General features: G+C 32.9%; 1 protein-coding gene across 7 annotated transcripts in view; it reads left to right on the forward strand.

Annotated features, from left to right (window-relative positions):
• Positions 1 to 20,370, forward strand: part of CSMD3 (CUB and Sushi multiple domains 3) — a 1,279,316-nt gene that overhangs the window by 114,106 nt on the left and 1,144,840 nt on the right. For all 7 annotated transcript variants that reach the window (XM_002759280.8, XM_017965625.4, XM_035276379.3 and 4 more), the window contains exon 2: positions 7,173 to 7,395. In XM_002759280.8, coding sequence (XP_002759326.1) covers positions 7,173 to 7,395 — 223 coding nt within the window. The remainder of the gene's footprint in view (positions 1 to 7,172; positions 7,396 to 20,370) is intronic.

Here is a 20,370-nt window from a genome sequence, read left to right on the forward strand (position 1 = left end):
AACGAGAAAAGAAAACTTCAGGCCAATATCCATGATGAACATAGAAGCAAAAATCTTCAATAAAATATTGGCAAGCCGATTGCAACAGCAAATCAAAAAACTTATTCATCATGATCAAGTAGGATTCATCCCAGGGATGCAAGCTGGTTCAACATACGCAAGTCTATCAACATAATTCACCACATAAACAGAACCAAAAACAAAAACCACATGATTATCTCAATTGACGCAGAGAAGGCATTTGACAAAATTCAACAGCCCTTTATGCTAAAAACCCTCAATAAACTCGGTATCGATGGAACGTATCTCAAAGTAATAAAAGCTATTTATGACAAACCAACAGCCAATATCATACTGAATGGGCAAAAACTGGAAGCATTCCCTTTGAAATCTGGTACTAGACAAAGATGCCCTCTCTCACCACTCCTATTCAATATAGTACTGGAAGTTCTAGCCAGAGCAATCAGGCAAGAAAAAGAAATAAAGGGTATTCAAATAGGAAAGGTGGAAGCCAAATTGTCTCTATTTGCAGACGACATGATAGTATACCTAGAAGACCCCATCGCCTCAGCCCAAAAACTCCTGAAACTGATAAATAACTTCAGCAAAGTCTCAGGATATAAAATCAATGTGCAAAAATCACAAGCATTCGTCTACACCAATAACAGACTTAAAGAAAGCCAAATCAAGAGCGAACTGCCATTTGCAACTGCTACAAAAAGAATAAAATACCTTGGAATACAACTCACAAGGAATGTAAGGGACCTCTTCAAGGAGAACTACAAACCACTGCTCAACGAAATCAGAGAGGACACAGACAGATGGAGAAACATTCCATGTTCATGGTTAGGAAGAATTAATATCGTGAAAATGGCTATACTGCCAAAAGTAATTTACAGAATCAACGCTATCCCCATCAAGCTACCATTGACTTTCTTCACAGAACTGGAAAAAACCACCATGAACTTCATATGGAACCAAAAGAGAGCCCGCATAGCCAAGTCAATTCTAAGCAAAAAGAACACAGCGGGGGGCATCACACTACTGGATTTCAAACTATACTACAAGGCTACAGTAATCAAAACAGCATGGTACTGGTACCAAAACAGAGATATAGACCAATGGAACAAAACAGAGGCACCGGAGGCAACACAACATACATACAACTATACAATCTTTGATAAACCTGACAAAAACAAGCAATGGGGCAAGGATTCCATGTTTAACAAATGGTGTTGGGAAAACTGGCTAGCCATGTGCAGAAAGCAGAAACTGGACCCCTTCCTGACACCTTACACTAAAATTAACTCCAGATGGATTAAAGACTTAAACATAAGACCTGGCATCATAAAAACCCTAGAAGGAAATCTAGGCAAAACTATCCAGGACATAGGAGTAGGCAAGGACTTCATGAACAAAACACCAAGAGCATTGGCAACAAAAGCCAAAATAGACAAATGGGACCTAATGAAACTCCACAGCTTCTGCACGGCAAAAGAAACAGTCACTAGAGTGGATCGGCAACCAACAGAATGGGAAAAAATTTTCGCAGTCTACCCATCTGACAAAGGGCTGATATCCAGAATTTACAAACAACTCAAGCAGATTTACAGGAAAAAAACAAACAAGCCCATTCAAAAGTGGGCAAAGGATATGAACAGATACTTTACGAAAGAAGACATATATGAGGCCAACAATCATATGAAAAAATGCTCATCGTCACTGGTCATCAGAGAGATGCAAATCAAAACCACATTGAGATACCATCTCATGCCAGTTAGAATGGCGATCATTAAAAAATCTGGAGACAACAGATGCTGGAGAGGATGTGGAGAAAAAGGAACACTTTTACACTGTTGGTGGGAGTGTAAATTAGTTCAACCATTGTGGAAGACAGTGTGGCGATTCCTCAAGGCCTTAGAAATAGAAATTCCATTTGACCCAGCAATCCCATTACTGGGTATATATCCAAAAGACTATAAATCGTTCTACTATAAGGACACATGTACACGAATGTTCATTGCAGCACTGTTTACAATAGCAAAGACCTGGAATCAACCCAAATGCCCATTGATAATAGACTGGATTGGAAAAATGTGGCACATATACACCATGGAATATTATGCAGCAATCAGAAATGATGAGTTCGTGTCGTTTGTAGGGACATGGATGAATCTGGAAAACATCATCCTCAGCAAACTGACACAAGAACAGAAAATGAAACACCGCATATTCTCACTCATAGGTGGGTGATGAAAAATGAGAACACATGGACACAGAAAGGGGAGTACTAAACACTGGGGTCTATTGGGGGGAAAAGGGGAGGGCCAGTGGGAGGGGGAGGTGGGGAGGGATAGCCTGGGGAGAAATGCCAAATGTGGGTGAAGGGGAGAAGAAAAGCAAAGCACACTGCCATGTGTGTACCTACGCAACTGTCTTGCATGCTCTGCTCATGTACCCCAAAACCTATAATCCAATAAAAAATTTAAAAAAAAAAAAAAAAAAGAAAATATAAAAGTGGAAAAAGCTTATATGAAAAGATGCTGAACATCATTAATCTTTAGAGTAATGCAAATTTAAACTATGAGATACTGCCTTACAACCATAAAAATGATTATTATAAAAAAGACAGGAGATAACAAATATTGTAAGGGATGTGGAGAAAGGAAACCCTAGTACACTATTGGTGAAAATGTAGATTCTCAGTACATTATGAAAAAACAGTATGGCAATTTCTGAAGAAATTTAAAAACGATTATATTAATATAACCAGTATATGACCCAGCAATCCCTCTTCCAGGTATATACCAAAATGAGATACAATCACCACCTTGTAAAAATATCTGCACTTCCATGTTTTTTGCCACATTATTCACAGTATTCAAAATGTGGAAACAACCTAGATATGCACTGAGAAATAAACTGATAACATGAAATGTGTCTATATACATATGTGCATACATACAAAATGAAATCTTAGCCTTAAAAAAGGGATATATATTTCTTTTTATATATACACAATGATATATATATTTTTAACACACACACACACACAACAAATCTTATTCAGCCTTAAAAGTTAGCCTTAAAAAGGGAAATCCCACCACGTGCTACCAGCTGAATGGGCTTAGAGAACATTATGCGATGTGAAATAACCCAGACACAAAAAGAGAAATACTGCAAAATCCCATTTATATATGGAATATTTTCTCAGAGAGCTTAAATATACATGGATAGGGAATGGAACAGTGATTTCCATAGGTGGTCAGGAGTAAGGGGAAGAGATAGGAAAGATGAACAAGTTTAGAGGCCTAATATAAAACATTAGGACTAGAGTTAATGAAATTATATTGTAGTAAGGATTTTTGTTAAATAAGTAGATTTAAGCTGCTCTTGTCTCACAGAAGTTTAACAATGTGAGATGATAGCTACATTGATCTACTTCGCCATGGGAACCATTTTATTCTCTATATGTATTCCATAGCATCAAGCAGTAAACTTCAAATATACGTGATAAAATTTATTAAAAAGCAAACATGAAAAACAAAATTTGCCTTAACAATATATCTAATGTCAACAGAATTAGGGTTGGGGGTGGAAAACATTTCATACTGTGGTGACAGCTACATACATTTTCATATTTATTAAGTACAGTTTCACCATATCTTTATAAATGTTCGGCAACCCCATTTCTGGGATGCCATCTTAAAGATGCATCAAGCAAGTGCATAAGGATATATGCTTTTTGTGCACAAAGGATATATGTACAAAACTGTTTTTACAAAGTTGTACTTTAGACCTTTGTAACCATAAAAATGAAGTTATCATTAGGTGAATGGTCAAATAAATGATACTACAGGCATATTATAAGCTGTGTAGCTATGAAGTCTTTCAAAGAAGAATATAATAGAATTATACATCTGTACACAGAAGAATATCAGTTGTTTTTTAAAAAAATAAACATAAAGATTCAGAAAAATATGCATAATAAGACGGATGCCATTTGAAAAAAAAAAAATATATAGAATGCATATGTGCTTGTGCCTTGGAAAGGCCTAGTAAAATAAACACTGCACTGTTGAAAATGACCAACTCTGTGAAGCATAAACGAATGAGGGAGGATATTTTGCTGTTGTAATGTTTACTTCCAATTTTCAAATTTTTAAAGTAAAAAATGTAAACCTCCTTTTTGAAAAAAAATTATCTTTATTATAGAGAATAATGCTATGTTTAACTTAGTAATAAAAATGAAATAAAATGAAGAATACAGATAAGGAAGTTTAAATATAGGTGTAATTTCTAATTTGTCTAAAAACATAGAAGTATTTGAAATGCATGAATTAGCAGGCCCTTGAAGAATGAGCAGACAAAGCTGAACATGTTATTTTAAGACATATGTCCTTTTTCTAAAACCATCAGTGTTATGGGGCTTAAGAGTATATAAAACAGCCCATAGATCAGATTGTAGCTGAAGGGATTCGTGCTTGTCTTTAGTTATGAAGTTCAAATTGGAAGCTGCTCAGGCAGAAAACTAATAGAAATGGGTGATAACTAATTAACCTAAGGCTTCAAAGTAATTGCTCTGCAAGAAGCAATTTAAAAAGAGACCTTTCTTAATTAATTAATTTATATATATTTATTTATTTATTTATTTTTGAAAATCATAAAATACCCTATTTGACTTTTGGTGCATGAGCAAAATTATCTGAATATACACAAATATTTGTTTTTTTAAACCTATTCTACCTGATCCGACTTCTTGGTAAGTTTTCCAGGAGGCAAAAGGATAACAAGAACTATGCTTCAGATCACATAAACATACAAATATTCCAGGCTTAGGACTTTGCCATATGGTGAAATATAGGAAAAGATCCCTGTACTAAACTTATCTCAGAGGATAGGATTATATGTGTCAACCCAGCCCTGAGCCGCATTTCTCATCACTGGAGTCAGCAGAGTCAACGACTCCAAAGCACATAGCTGTTTTGACCGGGTGCTATGGCTCACGCCTGTAATCACAGCACTTTGGGACGCGGAGGTGAGTGGATTACTTTAGGTCAGGAGTTCAAGATCAGCTTGGCCAACATGGTGAAATCACATTTCTACTAAATGCAAAAATTAGGCCAGTGTGGTGATGCATGCCTGTAGTTCCAGGTAGTGGGGAGGCTGAGGCAGGAGAATCGCTTGAACCCAGGAGGCGGAGGTTGCAGTGAGCTGAGATTGCACCACTACACTTCAGCCTGGGTGACAGAGCAAGACTTGGTTTCAAAAAGAAAAAAAAGTATATAGCTGTTTAATAGAAAAGTGGCTCCCTGGCAAACACAAGGTGCTGTTGTGAAAAGACCTTGGAATAAATGTACAATATCCCAAATCAGCCCCTATCTGCTACAATCTACAACTCTGGCTTCTGAGGAATAAATGTACAATATCCCAAATCAGCCCCTATCTGCTACAATCTACAACTCTGGCTTCTGAGGAATAAATGTACAATATCCCAAATCAGCCCCTATCTGCTACAATCTACAACTCTGGCTTCTGAGGAATAAATGTACAATATCCCAAATCAGCCCCTATCTGCTACAATCTACAACTCTGGCTTCTGAGGAATAAATGTACAATATCCCAAATCAGCCCCTATCTGCTACAATCTACAACTCTGGCTTCTGAGGACTTGTATTCAACAGTCCTCTTCCTTTTAAAAGATGTCCATACTTAACACAAAATATATTCATTTCTTTCCAGATAGAGGAGCCCCAAATTTCCTGAATTTCTATGCCTAATTCCAAACATTGATGCTTTGGGTACTATGGAGTTCTCTTCCTCAAATTAGCTTGGTATCTAATTTACACCTTCCTGGCACTTCAGCTTCCTGTAGGACTCATAGATAAAGATAATAACATCTTGTCCTGGCTAACTGCCTCTAAATGCAAGCTTTATTAGCATGTAGTCTACGTGACAACTGGAACCAACTTCTCTTACTGTTGTATTAATCTTAGATTTTTACATTACACAATATGATACAGAATATTATGCATTGGAAGAGGCCATGCATGGTGGCTCATGCCTGTTATCTCAGCAGTTCAGGAAACCGAGGCTGGTAGATTACTTGAGGTCAGGAGTTCGAGAGCAGCCTGGCCAACATGGTGAAAACCTATCTCTACTACAGATACAAAAATTAGCCAGGCGCGGAGGTGCACATATGTAATTCCAGCTACTCAGCAGGCTGAGGCTGGAGAATTGCTTGAACTCAAGACGCAAAGATTGCAGTGAACTGAGATCCCACCACTGCACTCCAGCCTGGGCAAAAGAGCAAGATTCTGTCTCGTTATATACACATATATATAATAGGTACATGTACATATGTAATATATGTACACACATACACACACACACACACACATAGTTGAAGACACAAATTGCTGAAGAAATACAGTCAGTGTTCTAGGTATCTCTGGGAGTCATGCTCTCAATAACTTAGACTTTCCGTGGAACAAATATGGAAGTTCTTAAGATGGGTACTGTCAGTTGTACAAGATCCATTTATTTAATGTATTTCTGTCCTGATCTTCGGATTCACTCTGATATGGTTAACTTAGAATTGTGTTCATCATAGACAAAATATTTTAATGAAAGGTTGAGCCATTTCATTGACTTTAAAAATTCCTCTTCTAAATAATTAGGGTGAGACAGATTTTCCTAAAGCATGTGAGCTACAGGGTAGAGATGTAAATATCTTTAAAAAGCTAGGATGCATTGCCAAGAAAAAGTGGAGTTAATTATTTCGGACCCAAAATGCATATAAAGATTTTTAAAATGTCAATGTTGTTTATGAGCTTCCACACCACAATGAGACTCAAAACTCTTTGAGGAAAAATATTGTGTTTTAGGATTGTTTGTCTGTAGGAACATGTAATGGATAATTAATCAGATGATTTTATTTCATCAATTGCCTTATAATTATTTATCTCAGTGTGTATTATAAATGATAAATCTTCTATTATTTTCTTATTTTTTACATATATATTTGTAAATAGTGCCCAGCTCTTAAACTGCCTTTTGTAAAATTATTAACTTTGCTCTTGGAAAAACAATATACCTTCAAAACAATATATCTCCTGGATTGTTCTTGATTTATATATTACTAATGTCTATTTATTTGTCTTTTGTTGCAGGATTTATTTATACATGTGGTGGAACTTTAAAAGGACTTAATGGCACTATAGAAAGCCCTGGTTTTCCATACGGATATCCAAATGGTGCAAACTGTACATGGGTAATAATAGCAGAAGAACGAAATAGAATACAAATTGTTTTTCAATCATTTGCTCTAGAAGAAGAATATGACTACTTATCATTATATGATGGACATCCTCATCCTACAAACTTTAGGACAAGGTTAGTGTGTTTTGAATGGAATACTGGAGAGAAATATTTTCTGGGTAAAAGTAGTTTATTTTACAAAAGTTGTTTAACATTTGTGATGCAATTATAAAAAAGAAAGTTACAGTCTTTTAATAATCTAATAATTATTTATTTGGAAATATATATTCCCATGAATAAATTAACTTGTTATCTCTGAGGTCATTTTGCTAGTATATTAATACCTTCTCTCAAAAAAGTGAATGTGTGTTGAGTGGTGAGGTCTTTATAGTGGCTAAAGTTATTTTGTTTTAAAAAATAATTATCCCAAAAATTCATTCATTATGCATATAACTTATGGTAAAGTAGAACATATGTAAGGTATATTTCAGTGTTATATGTCCAATTTTAACATACAACACTATGCAAAACACTTTAAGTCAGTATTCATGTGACAGTAGAATAAAAATCTGATAATGTATGTGGTTTATAAAATCTAAACATCTGAAAACTACATACTTTCATAACAGAAACTGGAACAGTTTTCCTCTACAAATTAATTTTTTCCTCTACATATAAAAGGGTTTTTCTGAAGCTCGTTGATTAAGCAGATGTAAAAATTAACTAGCATCCTGACTATTTTTAAAGTTGTCCTTCTGGTTCTCCAGAATTTCCTCTTGCCAAATAAGTTATGTAAAAGTATGAAGTGTTTTTTGGGTCTTACCAAAAACTTATTTTAGTTGTAAATCAACTATAATTCAACTAAAAAATTCAAAATTCCAATCATTGCATATTTTATTTAGTCCTAGATTTATGCCAGTGTTTGTATTTCTTTAAGTGAAGTAGCTTTTTAAAACCTGTAATTTAAAATATTCTAAGTAGATAACATCTAGGAATTAAAGACTCTACATACTTGGCTATGTTTGATTATGATTTTGTGATGCTGTTACTTACTAATAGTTGATAACATGTTCTTGCCTTCCTAATGTATAAGAAACAGATTATCAGGATTAACTTTTTATAGTTTCATCAGTCTTCCATGTTCTTTGCATTTACATTTTTTTCGATTTCCAATAAAAATTTTGTGTTTATCTTCCTCCAATTTTGGCAGTGAAAAACATAATGTATTGGGGAAAATGGAGGACCTGGATATGAGATTTATTACATTATAGTGTTAGATTTCTGGATTACCAGCTGTTTGAGCAATCCACCCTCCTTTGGTTTAAACTGAGAGATGGTAATAAGTCCAGTTATAGCCATCTCATTATACTCTTCTGCAGATATTATGAGAAAATGTGTATGAACCTGCTGCATGACTATAAGATCCTATTAGAGCACATCAAACTGTTTCCAGTCAGATGGCACTTAAAAATGTCCGAGCTGTTTCACAAACTTTGTTGTGCAAAAACAAGGTTACCAGATTGATTACAACTAAGATTCTATTTTTCTTTCTTTCTTTTTTTCTCCATACTCATTTACTGAGTAAATATGATTTCTTTTTCCTTTTACATTGTTAAATTAGTACGATAATCATCTATTTTATAAATATACATTATGGTACACACTTCTGACTGCTGTTTGCTCATCACTGCCACTGCCATTAAAAGCTGGGTGTCTTTTGTAAATGCCAAATAATATCTACAAGTAGAAGTACAATTTTTTACACTGGCAATGTGTGGGATATAATTTTCCTAAATATATTTTTAAAACTTCTTTTAATATTAACTGTATCTATTCTGTCTAGATTGCCTTGAAAATGAGAAAATACATTTTTATTTTTTCTCTTCCCCCTTTTTTTTAAACAATTGTGGCCTTAGGGAAGTTAAAAGACTGTGTGGAATTGAGAAAATTAATTTATTGTTCTCATTCTTTTTTCCCTAATGTGTAAATTGGGAATAATAGCACTTAATTTGCAGAGATTTTATGGGGAATACAATATAATGAAAGCTCAGTGACTCTTATTTTTAGCATTTATTGAATGATTCCTCTGCACCTGTCACTGTGCTAAGTATTTTGTGTTCATTATGGTATTTAACTTCTCCTGTATCCAAACAATGTGAAATAATTACTATTATTATCATAATCATTTTACAACTGATAAAATGAGGCTTGAACTGCTTGCCCGAGTAAGAGTGTTGAAAGTGGCAAAAGGCAGAACTATCACTGCAATTCAGATTTGTTTCAGTTTAAATCTTAAGATCTTCAATATATATAGTTATATTTATACATAATCTCCAAGGTTTATGTGTTGATATATAAACAAGAATCTATTTTTTAGCAGTATTGGATAAAATTTAATTAAAGAAATAAGAAAAGGCATATTTTCAAACAGGTGTAATGTATACAAATATAAACAGAAAGGTAAGCTACAAATTTATTCTTTTCATGTATGTTACAGACTATATTCTAACATGTATTCTGTCTACTTATACAAGCAAAATGACAAGACTATATTTCAACATGTAGTCCACATTAGAATATAGTCTTTAAAGTCTAAAGTTTTGCCTACTGAGAACGTTTAAGGTATCTGTTGGTTTTTGTGCTTAAAGAAGTACTCTAGCTAATGTTATAGCTGACGTTAGTTAGCAAGACAGAAAGAAAAAAAATTAGTATGTAACCTACAGCCCATTCTAGACTGTGTTTATATACAAAATCTGCTGCTTGATCAGGAGTCTAAACTGCTGCTTGCAGAGTTTGATTCATGTTTGCGTCTGGCTGTTTGACTCACTGTTTTCTTGGGTTTTGTTTCTCTCATATTGGATCATATTCTCACTTAATGCATGTCCTTATGATGTGTTTGCTGTTCTCTTTCTTCCAGATACTGATACTTATTTTTTCTTTTACTTTTCATGAGCTCCAGTAGATTTTTTTAAAAATGACTTCCTGCACTTGCCTTGCAATAGTATAGGAAAAAAATGGTTTGTGGGTCTTGTCACTCTTGCTTGGATAAATAGACACATTGGGATTTGTAATCAGATTTTCATATTTTAAAAACTATACTCTAAGCTTCCAATTATCAATGATACTATTTGTTTTTCTGTAAGTTATTTTTAATTAAAAGAAAATTGATATTGGCAAAGCACCTTTAGGGAATTTCTTTCTTAGTTATAACTTTACCTTAGAACAAATGCTGATGCATTTAAGGCAACTTTGCTGGACTTGCTGCATAAAGGTTATTCTAAGCTTTGTTTACTTTACATAAATATTGTATGTTCTCAATAATAAACTTATACCAACAAGTAAAAATCACTTATTATTCAATGAGGTAGAGCCAGATATATTCACACAGGATCACGCTATATATGCTATTGTTATGTCCTTAATAATCCTTCTAATTATAATATACATGCCTAATTTGTGATTAGAATCTTTGTAAACACCAATTTATTGAATTCGTTAAATACATTTAGTCATTTTATGTAAGAATTAATTTATTCAAATATTTAATCCTGTGAATATAATTTATGTAATTATTATATTATTACTTTTTTGGTTTTTTATAATTAATTTACATATTAGCATCTTTATAAATATATATATTTTAGATTTTAGGTTATCTTGGTAGAAATAGGATGTGTATGTCAGAAGCAAATAATATTGTTTATATTACTAATCTGCTTTCCAAAATCTTTTATCAATAAATATTATTACAACTAGAAAACTATATTATCTCTCTGTCTTACCAGGCTTACATCTTTTATTCTTAATATGATTATTTACATATTTCTGATTTTATAGATATCTGACATATTCTCTTGTTTGCTACCACCCTTATTTTCTCTTGCAAATTAAATTTTTGTCTGTTTATCAGTATTTTTCTTGATGATTTACATAATGCATTTATTAATAAACATGTAAATATTTCCTTTTTTGTGATGAAAATATTCCTCAGCTTGTTGGTTGCCTGTTAAATTTTAGCTGTTGCTTTTCTGCACAAGTAAGTGAGGAATTTTAAAACAACATACATTGTTCATTTATTTAAAGATTCATTTCATTTATTTTAATATTAGAAAGTCAAACAAGCCAGATGTTTTATAAATACTCATTTTTAAGTACTTTTTCCTAATATTTAACATATATATTTTTAATACATATGAAAATCAGAGAGTGACAATCTCTTCTCAAAGTAGAAGAAAATGATTATTTCTTCAAAACTAACATAGTAGTATAGTTATTTTTATAAAAACTTGACTACAAAAAGGTTTATTAGTGTGTCTCCTGACATTTTACTGTGTTTACCTCATTGCTACTTTGATATGGCCTATCATTTAGGATATTTGGTTATAACAGAAATTCTGACTTACTGTAGCTTAAATAAAAAATGATTTAATTTTCTAAGTCTGTTATTATGCAATTCATCAGTAAATTCAAAGCTTTCCCCAAAGTCCTTAGACAGCATCTCTCCTATGTCATTGGCCAGAATAGTCTGACATCATTTGGTCAAAAGGATTCTAGAAAAACATCTTTCATTTTCAACCTCAATTGTGGAAAACAGCATGGAGAAGGCATAGGGCCAAGAAACTGACAAAATCTATCACAATATTAAGATTAAGTTTTGGATATTGTGATAGACAGATACACAGGTAGGTAGGTAGGTAGGCAGGCAGGTAGGTAGGTAGGTAGGTAGATGAAAGATAGATAGATAGATAAATAGATAGATAAAATAATATTTCTAAGTAAATTATTTCTAAAGTTGTGATTTAAAAGAGGAAATAATTACACAAGGTCATAATCATGGTGTAGTAACGACTACAACATAAAATTATATAAATGTCCTTGGATTAGTAATGTTAAGAGTAAAAGAACAGGTAAAGATAAAAAAATATATAAGTGTAATTGTTAACACAAAATCTTAAGGGGAAGGCAAATAATAATAAACAAAGTAAATACCACATTTTCACTTATAAGTGGGAGCTAAACATTGGGTACTCGTGAACATAAAGATGGCAACAATAGACATTGGGGACTAATCGTGTGGGGAAGCAAGAGCTGAAAAACTGTTGAGTACTATGCTCATATCTCGGTAATGGGTTATTCATGTCCTAGGGCTTGGTATCATGCAGTATACCCATTTGAAGCATCTGCAGGTATACTCTCTGAATCCAAAATAATAGTTGAAATTGAAATTAAAGTAAAAACATCTTATAAAAGAGAAATTTAGGGAGGCAGATGGCTTGAACTCAGGAGTTTGAGACCAGCCTGGGCAACGTGGTGAAACCCCATCTCTACAAAAAGTACAGAAAAAGTAGCTGGGTGTGGGGGCCTGTGCCTATAATTCTAGCTACCCTGGAGGCTAAGGTGGAAGGACTGCTTGAACCCAGGAGGCAGAGGTTTCAGTGAGCCAAGACTGAGCGACTGCACTCCAGCCTAGGTGACAGAGCCAGATTCTGTCTCTAAAAACAAAACAAAAAACCAAAAACAACTGCCATACAGAAATTGAAAGCTGATTTTAATATAGTGGTTGATAAAATAATATATCTTTATTTCTTACACTAAATAACATTCAGATGGATATTCAAACTTTGTGGCTATCTTTAACTGCGCATAAAAGGGCATCTGCAGGTGTTCAATTTCACTTATATGGGGCTGAAAACAATAATTATAACTTCTATGCCATTAAAATAAAAGACAAAGCAAGGAATGATGTGAGATGAGCTATCACATCATTAACTAAAAACCATAAATTGTAGAAAGTAAAATGATAGATACAGAAATATGAGTTCTAAAAATTGAACAATATACCAAATTATAATTCATTACAGATCTTATTATTGTATACATTTAAAAAGCTTAAATGATTTACTGGATATTTATAAAACTAAAAAAATATTTAATGTGTTAGCACATGTCAATATCTCAGGAGTCATTATTAAGAAAAATCACAAAATACATTATATTGCAAATAATAGCAAAATTTTATAATATGTTGACAATTAACTTCCTAAATATGAAACAGAACTTAGAATAAAAAAATTGCAATCTAGTGCAAAAATATATAAAGTTATATAATAGAGAACCACCATATATCCATGGGCAAAATGAACTTTTAAAGTGCTCATATCCGTTAAATATAGATCTAATATCATAAAATATTGCCAAATAGCTTTTCAAAGGTACATATGCATTTTGTACTTCACCATCACCATATGAGAATTCTAAATGTTCCACTCTTTGTTGACATTTGAGGTTTTCATCATTTATTGTGCTATTACTTTGCACTTGTGCTTATCACCCATTTACTTACGAAGGGTTTGTTCAAGTATTTTGCTTATTTTTTAATTGGGTTGCTTGTCTTGTCTTGAGATATCAATTATAAGGGTCTTTGCAATCTTTATACCATTTATTTGACAAATATATGCATTGCGATTGTTTTCTTCCAATCTGTGACTTGCTCTTTCACTTTCTTACACTGTATTTGTGTGAGTGGTTTTTAATTTTCACAAAGTCTAAATAATACTATATTTTATTAGTGCTTTTTTGTAGTACAATGAATATTTTCTTACCCAAAGATGAAAGATATCCTGTATTTTCTTCTGTAGCTTTAGATTGGTAGCTTTATATTTAGATCTATAATTTTTCTTGAAGATGTGAAGGAGTCTAAGTGAATTTTGTTCTATTTGAGCATTAAAATAAACAACGCTTAAGGTGCACATTTTAAGGAATCCTAGAAATGATAACTCAGTAAATTATGTGTCCTAGCTGGCTGCCTCTGGACACAATTATAATAAAGCATGTTTCAAGTACATTTTTAAAAGGATTACTTGATAAAATAAGTTTTTTTTTTCTAGAAAAGGCTCTGCCTTATTTTTTCTCTGTATTTTTACAATAATATTACTTTTCTTCCTCTTTAGTTTTTTACTTTGTGACTATATATAAGCTTCTTATACCTTCTTGGTCATTATTCTAGACTATATTTCATAACCACAGCTAAATTATCTAAACTTTATATATCCCTTTATTTAACAACAATGATTTACTCAGTATTTTTTCTCGATATGTTGAGGGATTTAAAATATGTAACATTCTGTCACAATTCATATTTATTATATGAACCTACTGGATTATTGTCATAACCATAGAATTCAATGGACATAATTAAGGAACAATAATTAGAACAAAAAAACAACATCTGTAGCTTGAATTCCCACTTGTGTAATTGTTAGACCATTTCTTTTTGGCTCTTTATAATTGACATATAACAAATAGACATTTTCTCCTTCAGCAAATGTTGGCAGTGTCCCCATAAATATTCTTTTCTTACATAGTTAACTTTTCTTCTCTCCTTTTCTCCCTCAATGTCCCATAGAACTTCTTAATACTCAGGATTAAAATGTTCCCTCACCATACTTGATACTTCTTTTAATGCCATGCAATACTCTGTTTCCTTTCATATAGGCATAATGTTGAGGTAGAGAATAACATTCCCATGAAAATTATCCAAAAGTATCTAAATGGCTTAGGTCATAGAAACAAATAACCGGAGGGTAGTTATATTTGTCAGTGCACTCCAGTGATTTGACTCTACCTAATGATATTGTCTCTCACGTCCCTATCTCCAAGTTTGCCTGAAGATTAGATTGAGAGTGATATAACTCAAGCCAATTAGCTGACTATGAAGATTTCTTCCTTCAGAGTTGGAACCAGCCCTTGTGTACTGATTCTCTTACATAATAAAACATCTGGGAAATGCAGAGGCTGTACTGTCTGACTCAATTGCATAGAGTGATTGTATGTATAGTGTGCAGAAATGACATAGGTGATATTAACAACTGTTTATAATAATAAACAGCAATTATTTCTCAACAAATAAGAAAAGTAATATCAGATTTTTGTTATTGATCTATAATATTAATGAGACACACCAAGCGACAAAGTGAATTTTGCTAACTGTTGGTCCAACTACCACCTCGAGCATAGCCTTGTATAGAAAACACATATCTGAGGAAACAGAAGCTGAGTGAAGAAATGCATTTTTCTATGGACAAATTTGAAACCATTACATTTTGTTTAGTATCCCCCTACCTAACACTTTAAGTTACAAAAGACTTATTGCATTGCCATTGGGCATTGGACCTGCAAAGTGAATTAGAAAAAAAAGAAGCCAATTAAAATTTTGATGCATCTTAGGCGGTTAATGATTCTTCTCTTTAGATATCATTACTCACTTTGGAGCATTCAAATTAATGATTGCATAGATCTCAAGGACAGACAGGATTTCTAAAACTTTTTGTCAACATAAAAGGCTCTTTCAAATCTGACTAAGGCAAGGATTCCAGCGTATACACAACTATTTATTGTTTATACCAGGCATTTTGCCAAAAAGAAATGAGGTGGCTTTTAATGAAGAAATAGACTAAATTAAACCATTAAAACTGGGGTTAAGAGATCAAACAAAAGATGACAATAAGCAAGTTTAAATACTTTGTTTTTTAAATTATATTTATTCAATCTTTTATAGTAAATCTGTGAAAAGGTTTCCTTACATTAGCCTGCTTTCAGTAAAACTGCACTGACATCCTAAAAGCAAACTACACATGGTGTTATAACGACTAAAAATATTTCTTGTAAAACTCACTTACTCACTCTCCATAAACATTTCATTTTTCATCAGTAAAATGGCATAATTGAAGTGACTACTAGTTTAAATAAAATAGCATTTTTATTTTACTAATTTGTCCAGATTAAACTAAATTTTTTTTGGTATGATTATTTGGAGTAATTCATCTTTACCATCTGCTTTACTATTACATCAAATTGCTAGGAAACTTTTTCACATTTCAGTTTTCATGGTTCATTTTGATATTTTCTATGAACAATTTCTAACATGAAATTCCAAAGTTTCCTTCAACTGCCAAGTAAAATATTTTCGTTAGTAATACTGACAGTGTATATTGACAGTTAATGTGTGACCAGATTCTGGTCTCTTTACCCATTAACTAATACCCTACTGACTTAAATACTATAGTTTTACAATAGGTATTGACAGCAAATAAAGTATCTTCTCTATATTTGTAGCACCTAATTTATTAATAGATACATGGATATTCTTTTCTTTAGTTTAATATATTAATCTAATAAAACAATTTAATTCAAGATATACAAATAACACAATCATTTAATATAAAATGCTTTCCTTATTCTTATCAAGCATTGATATGCTTTTCTTATGGTATACAAGAAAGGAAAAGCATAAATAACATTGTGTTTAACTTTTTAGAAAGTAGCATGACACTGTATCTCCCTATCCCAACCTTCTATAGGATGCAACTCGAAGGCACTCAATTTTTTATCCAGTTGTTTTCTGGAACTTCGTATTCGATATAATGTAGAAAAATTTGGTTTTTGTGATGGGACAACTATTTGGAATTAAATATTAGAGATAATGTTGTCTGGTTTTCTGACTTGTAAAGATTGTGTATTTTCTAACCAAGAAACAGAAAAAGGAAAGACAGTTTCTCTCTGCCAACTTTTTGGTATTCTCTATATCTGATAACATAACATTTATGGGACACTAATTGCCCTATTCAGGTCAATTTTATTGTTCTTCTCATGAAAATTCCTTCTAGAATCTGGTCACACATTTACTTTCAACAAATATATATATATATGGTTTTGTTTTTTTTTTTTTTGAGACGGAGTTTCGCTCTTGTTACCCAGGCTGGAGTGCAATCGCGCCATCTCGGCTCACCACAACCTCTGCCTCCTGGGTTCAGGCAGTTCTCCTGCCTCAGCCTCCTGAGTAGCTGGGATTACAGGCACGCGCCACCATGCCCAGCTAACTTTTTTGTATTTTTAGTAGAGACAGGGTTTTACCATGTTGACCAGGATGGTCTCCATCTCTCGACCTCTGATCCACCCGCCTCGGCCTCCCAAAGTGCTGGGATTACAGGCGTGAGCCACAACTCCCAGTCTGTGTTTTTTTTTAGACAGAGTCTCGCTGTGTTGCCTGTGCTGAAGTGCAGTGGCATTACCTGGGCTGGAGTGCAGTGGCACAATCTCAGTCTTGACTCACTGCAACCTCCGCCTCATGGTTTCAGGCAATTCTCTTCCCATGTGTTAGCCTCCTGAGTAGCTACAACTACTGGCACATACCACCTAGCCCAGCTAATTTTTTGTATTTTAGTAGAGATGGGGATTTACCACATTTCCCAGGCTGGTTTTGAATTTGTGATTTTAGGTAATCCGCCCACCTGGGCCTTGCAAAGTGCTAGGAATACAGGCACGAGTCACTACTTTGGCCCTAGTTTTCTACTATGCTATTTGAAGCTCACATATTTTTTCAATCTACTAAATTGGCTTATTGATAAATTTTAACTTTATTTTATATTACTCTTTCTGCTCTATCATTATAGTTAGTTAATTTTTTCAAACAGTATTTTTTTTTGTTAATGTTCTTTGATGGGGAGACATTTTGTTCTAATACTTAATTCTGTAAGTCTCTCTTTTCTTCACATTTATTTTACATGTAAATTGTGGAGGCAGTAGTGTTAAGTTGGCAGAAAGAATGTGAATTTTGCAGTCAGAGAAAACCTCTATTGAATTATAGTTCTTCCACTAAACAAATAGGAGTAAGCAAACTACTTAACCTTTCTACATAACAGGGTGATTGCAGTCAACAATAATTTATTGTGCATTTTGAAATAACTAAAAGAGCGTAATTGGTTTGTAACCCAAAGAAATGATAAATGCTTGGGGTGACAAATATCCCATTTACTCTGATGTGATTATGACTTATTGTATGCCTGTTTCAAAATATATCATGTACCCTATAAATATATAAACCTGCTATGTACCCATTAAAATAAAGTGAAAATAAAAATAAACTGTACGGAAAATAAGGATATAAAACTCTGCAAATTTTACAGTGTTTTGTAGATTCAAGGTATAAAACATTAACCCAGTACATGACATAAACTAAGTATTTTACATAATCATTAGTGAGGATACTCTGAAATCTTGGCTTCTATGACTCTGCATTACTATTTATGATGTTATAATTCAGTTCCTCATTTTCTTCTTCCACAAGGCTGTAATTAGGATTGCGCTTTCGTAAGGTGAATATCAATCACCCTGTGACTTACATTTCTTTTCAGTCAAACATCTTAAAATGATAGTCAATATGGGCTACTATCATTCCTCTTTTCCTATTTCTGTTAATAATCAATTAATTTGATTTGTCACCTCACTGAAGCACAAGATAATTTTCTAATTGCCAGATTCATGGATTAATTTTAAGCACTCACATTAACTTCCTATGTCAGAATAATTTGGAGACATTCATTAAAAATTTAGCAAAACTAATTGAGAGACTTCATAGAACAGCAAAAAGAACATGGCCTAATTTCTGACTTGGCCATTTGCTAACAATGTGGCCTTTAACAAGAAATTTATATCTTCATAGGCCTTTTGTTTCTTCATTTTCAAAATGGAATAATGAAAATAGTCATGTATAGATATACATGCTAGGAGATATAATGAGATAATATATGTTGAACATTTGATTCATAGTAGAAACTTAATAACTGGTAGCATTTAACATTATTTCATTAATTAAAATAATTATACTGATTTAATATAAAAAAACAAATAGTTATTTCACTGACATAAATAATTTAATTTTAAAAGCATCCTTAAATTTCCTTTTCAAGATAATTTTATGTTCCTAATTGGCTAAAATTAAATTAAGCAACTCATATATATGTGGTAATATAATTCTTAATTTAATACATTGTAACAAGAAGACATATCTAATGGCTCAGAGAGTACAGTGAGTTCTGATGTAAAAGTTTTAGAATTCATTTAAGACTACCTAGACATAAATTCAGTTTCAGTGGAGACAGAATCTCATTTATGGAAATCTATTTTTTTACTCAAGAAAAATAACACTAAAACTGAGATCTGATTTTGTTATCATTAGGTAATAATTGGTTAACTGTAACTGAAAGTAACACATTGGTCTATTAATTTTATTTCTTATAGGTATTTTTTCTTCCTACATCTTTGGTGGGAAAAATGAGAAAATTATTTTCTATCCATAAATAGCCACCTTCCTTAACCTCTGTTTCAGGTTGTGATTAGGAAAACAAATAGAATTTAATAAACGGAAATTGTTACCAAAGAAATGAAGAGATGAAAGCAGGAAAAGGAAAAGAAATGATCCAAAAGTTATTTACCCAAGAAAGAAAACATAACTAGAGTGTGAGACTGAGGGTTTGGGCTTTCCAGAATACAAAACAAGCTGACTACTGTGCTAATGAGGGTTCCATGTACCATGTGCTACTGTGGAACTTAGTGGATGTGGGAGCTGCAGGGGAGATCCATCATCAGATGCTAACCTGATAGAGAGGGAACCATATGGTCACTGCTGGAACCACTAAGAGAGAGCTGCTGCCACCAAAGCAGGGATCATCAAAGCAATACTCTCTTTCATAGTTTCTGATAAAAACAAAAGAAGAGAAAGAAAGAGAGATAGGAAGACGAATAGCTTCTCTCCTCTCCTCAATTTCTAATCTCTAAATTCAGGTTTTGGACATATGTCTGGGGTGTGAATTAGACAATCAAGTTGGCATGTAAAATAGGAATGAGATATATATATACTTAAAGGTTATGTAAGAGGTTATCTGAAGATAAAAATGTTTTCTCTATGACAGTATAGATGTTATAGTATTCAGAACTATATTTCACAGTAGAAATCGTAGAATTATATGTCTTTCCATGTGCATATAACATAGCTAGAGTGGAGGTGTGTCATGGATACAATAATTTAACTTTGGAAAATCACAAAGATAATGTGTTCAGAAGGAATTTAAAATGGGACTCTAAAAAAAAAAATGCCTGCTAGAACAGTCTGTTCATTTGGTTGATTGGTTGGTTGATAGGTTACAAAATTGGACAAGTTTTTTTTTTCATCTTTTTATTCCTACTTTCCTACCACTCCACCTTCTTTTCCTCCTCTGTTTTCACATTGTTAACATATTAGTTCTTTTTTTATTAGGTTGGTCCAAAAGTAAT

This window comes from Callithrix jacchus, chromosome 16, assembly GCF_049354715.1.
Source record: "Callithrix jacchus isolate 240 chromosome 16, calJac240_pri, whole genome shotgun sequence".
Taxonomy (NCBI): Eukaryota; Metazoa; Chordata; class Mammalia; order Primates; family Cebidae; genus Callithrix; species Callithrix jacchus.